This window comes from Trypanosoma grayi (assembly GCF_000691245.1).
Source record: "Trypanosoma grayi strain ANR4 Tgr_1484_V1, whole genome shotgun sequence".
Classification (NCBI taxonomy): domain Eukaryota; phylum Euglenozoa; class Kinetoplastea; order Trypanosomatida; family Trypanosomatidae; genus Trypanosoma; species Trypanosoma grayi.
Window position 1 is genome coordinate 1 of NW_008827102.1, and position 3137 is coordinate 3137.

Here is a 3137-nt window from a genome sequence, read left to right on the forward strand (position 1 = left end):
GCTCTGTTCGTCACGAATCGTCTCGTGTCTCCCTTTCTCAACGACTCAATTCGCGCCCCAGCGAGTGCACATATCACACAACAGATCTCCAGTGTCAGCGTTCATTTCATCTTGACCCGCGACGTTTTGAAAGAGGTTCCCCGGAGTGCATGGAAGACCTCGAGCCCCCTGGTCTACGCAGCGACCGTGCTAGCCTTGCTGCGGTTGGTAATCGTCGTTTGGCATCGGTATCCCCTTATGTGACGGATGAAAGCACTACACCCGCGCTCCACGAGAGCCAGCTTGAGCCTCAGCCGTTGCGACTGTCTTCCCGTTGTAGAAGTCGACTAGATGACCTGCATTGGTGCCTGCCTGATGAAGATTCAACAGACATGGATGCGGGGGCTCAACCATGGAGTAGCACTTCGTGCCCTTCTACTTTTTTGCTGACAGATGGGAACTCGTTTGCCCTTTCTGCTCTGTTCAGCAGTGATCCAGCATGGATGGAGGCAGGCTCATCCAGCGACGAGTGGAAAATGTTTCTGCCTTTCATGAAAAATGCGGACAGCTCGTTTTTACAACCCCAGTCTGTGCCACCTGCGTTTGGGATGGTGGACAATGCAGGGGTGACTCCGTCCATCGCACCAAGTACCATGGCCGATTCTCGTCCGGATTGGAGGAGTGCAACTGTGCGGTCACTTTTTCTCTCGCTGACGGGGGAGGCAGGCAATGAATCGATGCGTACCGCTCCCCTGAGTCGCTCTGCTTCGCCATGTTCACGTAGAAATACTGTCGAGCTTCTGATGGCGCAGTTAACCGATGACAGCGATGGTACTGTTTCGCGGACCCCAAATCCCCCCCTGCCGGTGATGTCAAAACAACCTGAGGCCCTGACACTGCCTGTGGATCTGTTGACTGCTTTTGGGATGACTTTAGACTCTGTTACTGTGGCGCTGTCCAATGCCACGGGGATAGATGACGGTGACGTTAAAAGTGGCTCCTACGCGGGCGTACCGTGCAGCTTCAGACAGTCCCTCTGCCGTGCACCGCCATTCGCTGTTGGATTCTCACCCCTCGCATCCCCTCGAGGAAGACTCTCTGAGAAGGAAAGCAAGTGTTACCCTAATCCCATTGCACCTGGTCACAACAGCAGCACGGGAGACTCCCCTCGGACTGCGCGGAGTGACGGTCGCCGTCTCGGGCGCCCTTGCCACCCGTCACTGAATGCGCCTTCTGTGCCTGTAGTAGATCGGACGACGCTTAGCAATGTGCATCGCAATACACCACAGGCTTGCCGTGTAAAGGACATGATAACCAAGTCGTCTCATAGTGCATTGTTGGTTGCAGATGTGTGGCCGCCGCGAACGAAGCATGATGTGGTTGTCTTGTTAAAGCGTATGCGGGCGAAAGAATTGCTACGTCATCTGCGCATAATCAGTTTCTCGCGGAAGGACCCACAGGGTGTGTGCAAGCTTTTCGAATCGTGGAGCAGCAAGGGTATTCCCCCACCTGACATTGTGTTTGGAACGTACTACCGGTACGCTGTGAAGAAGCTCGACAAAGAAATGTGTCTAAAGCACAATGGGCGTGGGCGCGTGACTGGGCACGGCTGGGGCTGCGACTATGCATCAAAGGGCCCCCTCTTTAAATGCCGTTTCCACCACGCTTGCCTATTCTGTGAGGCGGAAGACCATGGATGGTTTGACGAGGATCATTGTGAGCGGTACTTGATGCTGCAGAATGAGATGATAAGGCTTGGCGTGACGGACGCTGTCGCAATAGCTCTACTAGACGCGTTGGAATGCGATGAGCGAGCAACACTCCGCGACAATGTGGCATGACTGGGAACCAGTGTAACTGCCCCAGTAATGGTGGGGCGGTTTGTGTGTGTGTGTGTGTGTGTGAAAGGTTTTTTGTTTGCATGGGGATTTTGAAACAGTTGTGTAGGATGTTTTTTTGTTTGAGTTGCATTGTCGAGAGGCGTCTTATCTCTTAGTAGTACAGCTGATATTGCCTGTGGCTTCTTTTCCTTTTTTTTTTTTCTTGACAGTTTCTTTCCGCCTCTCTTTTGCGATTTCATTTGTATTGCACTCTCACAGGTGCTATCATCTTCTATTCGTTGTCGTACCGAAGTGCACTTGACACAGGTGCTGCTTCTCGTGTGTGTGTGTGTGTGTGTGTTTGAGGTGACAGCTGCTTTTTTCCCCCTACTTTGTTATCATTTTAGGCATTGTGTCTGCTTGGAGCTGAAGAGGGGTGTATTGCGCCAAGTGGATTGTTTGCTGACTGGTGTGTGACGTTGACGGCGACAGCGAGTTTTCTTTTTTTTTTTTATTTTCGTTAATCAAGTTTAGTGTTATCGCCTCTTTCTTTTACTCCACGGCAGCGAATTTTGCGGAGACTCACTCTCAGTTCTTTTGTATCTTCCAAATGTGGGGTCATTGGTGGCGCAAATCTGAGGTTAGCCGAGGGGGGCCAACACAGCTGCTTTTTCTCAAGTGTAAGGAGTGGGGAGTAGATACCCTTCCAACAGTGCACAGAAATACTAATTGCAACAGGGAGGTGCCGCTGTGAGAACCTGGGGGAGTAGAGAGGCATCAGATTATAGACAGAAAGTAGAGGGGAGGAGTTAAATACTGCTTTCCAATGTGCAATGATCATAAGTGTTTTCTTGTTCTAAGGGAGGAGGGGGTGAGGAGCAGAGTACACACCCTCCCAAACGACTCAGACAACGACAGAGTGACTTCAATGGTTCACAAAGGAGAAAAACAACATATATGCAGATTTCCTGGATACCGGGATAGTAATGAGACAAAGAAGGCGCTGTGAAAAAACGGAAGTAGGGTTGTCTTTTCGCTCGAGAGTTTTTCGTTTTACCTCCGACCTTGGTTCTCTCCTCTTCCTGACTCGGCGCTGTCCACACATGACAGCGATGTGGCACGCGACGTCGGTCATTCTGGCCTGTGCCCTGTGGCTCTTGACTTCCTTTTCGTATTTTGTCTTTGAAACTGCAATGCGCTAACTCATTGTTTTTTCCGTTCTTCTTGTCCCCCTCTCTGAAAGTGGTCTGGTTTGCCCAGACTCAAGGCACCTACGAAACAAGTAAACCAGTAGTACATTGCAGCAGTTGCTAGGTAACAAATAGTGGGGCGAGACCA

The 3137-nt window shown here is 51.0% G+C and overlaps 1 protein-coding gene across 1 annotated transcript; it reads right to left on the reverse strand.

Annotated features, from left to right (window-relative positions):
• Positions 1 to 2319: 2319 nt before the first annotated feature.
• Positions 2320 to 2640, reverse strand: DQ04_14841000 (hypothetical protein; the record flags this gene model as incomplete). The annotated part of the gene is made up of 1 exon (XM_009317212.1): positions 2320 to 2640. One exon carries the CDS (start codon positions 2638 to 2640, stop codon positions 2320 to 2322), a length of 321 nt encoding a protein of 106 aa, XP_009315487.1.
• Between the last annotated feature and the right edge of the window lie 497 nt (positions 2641 to 3137).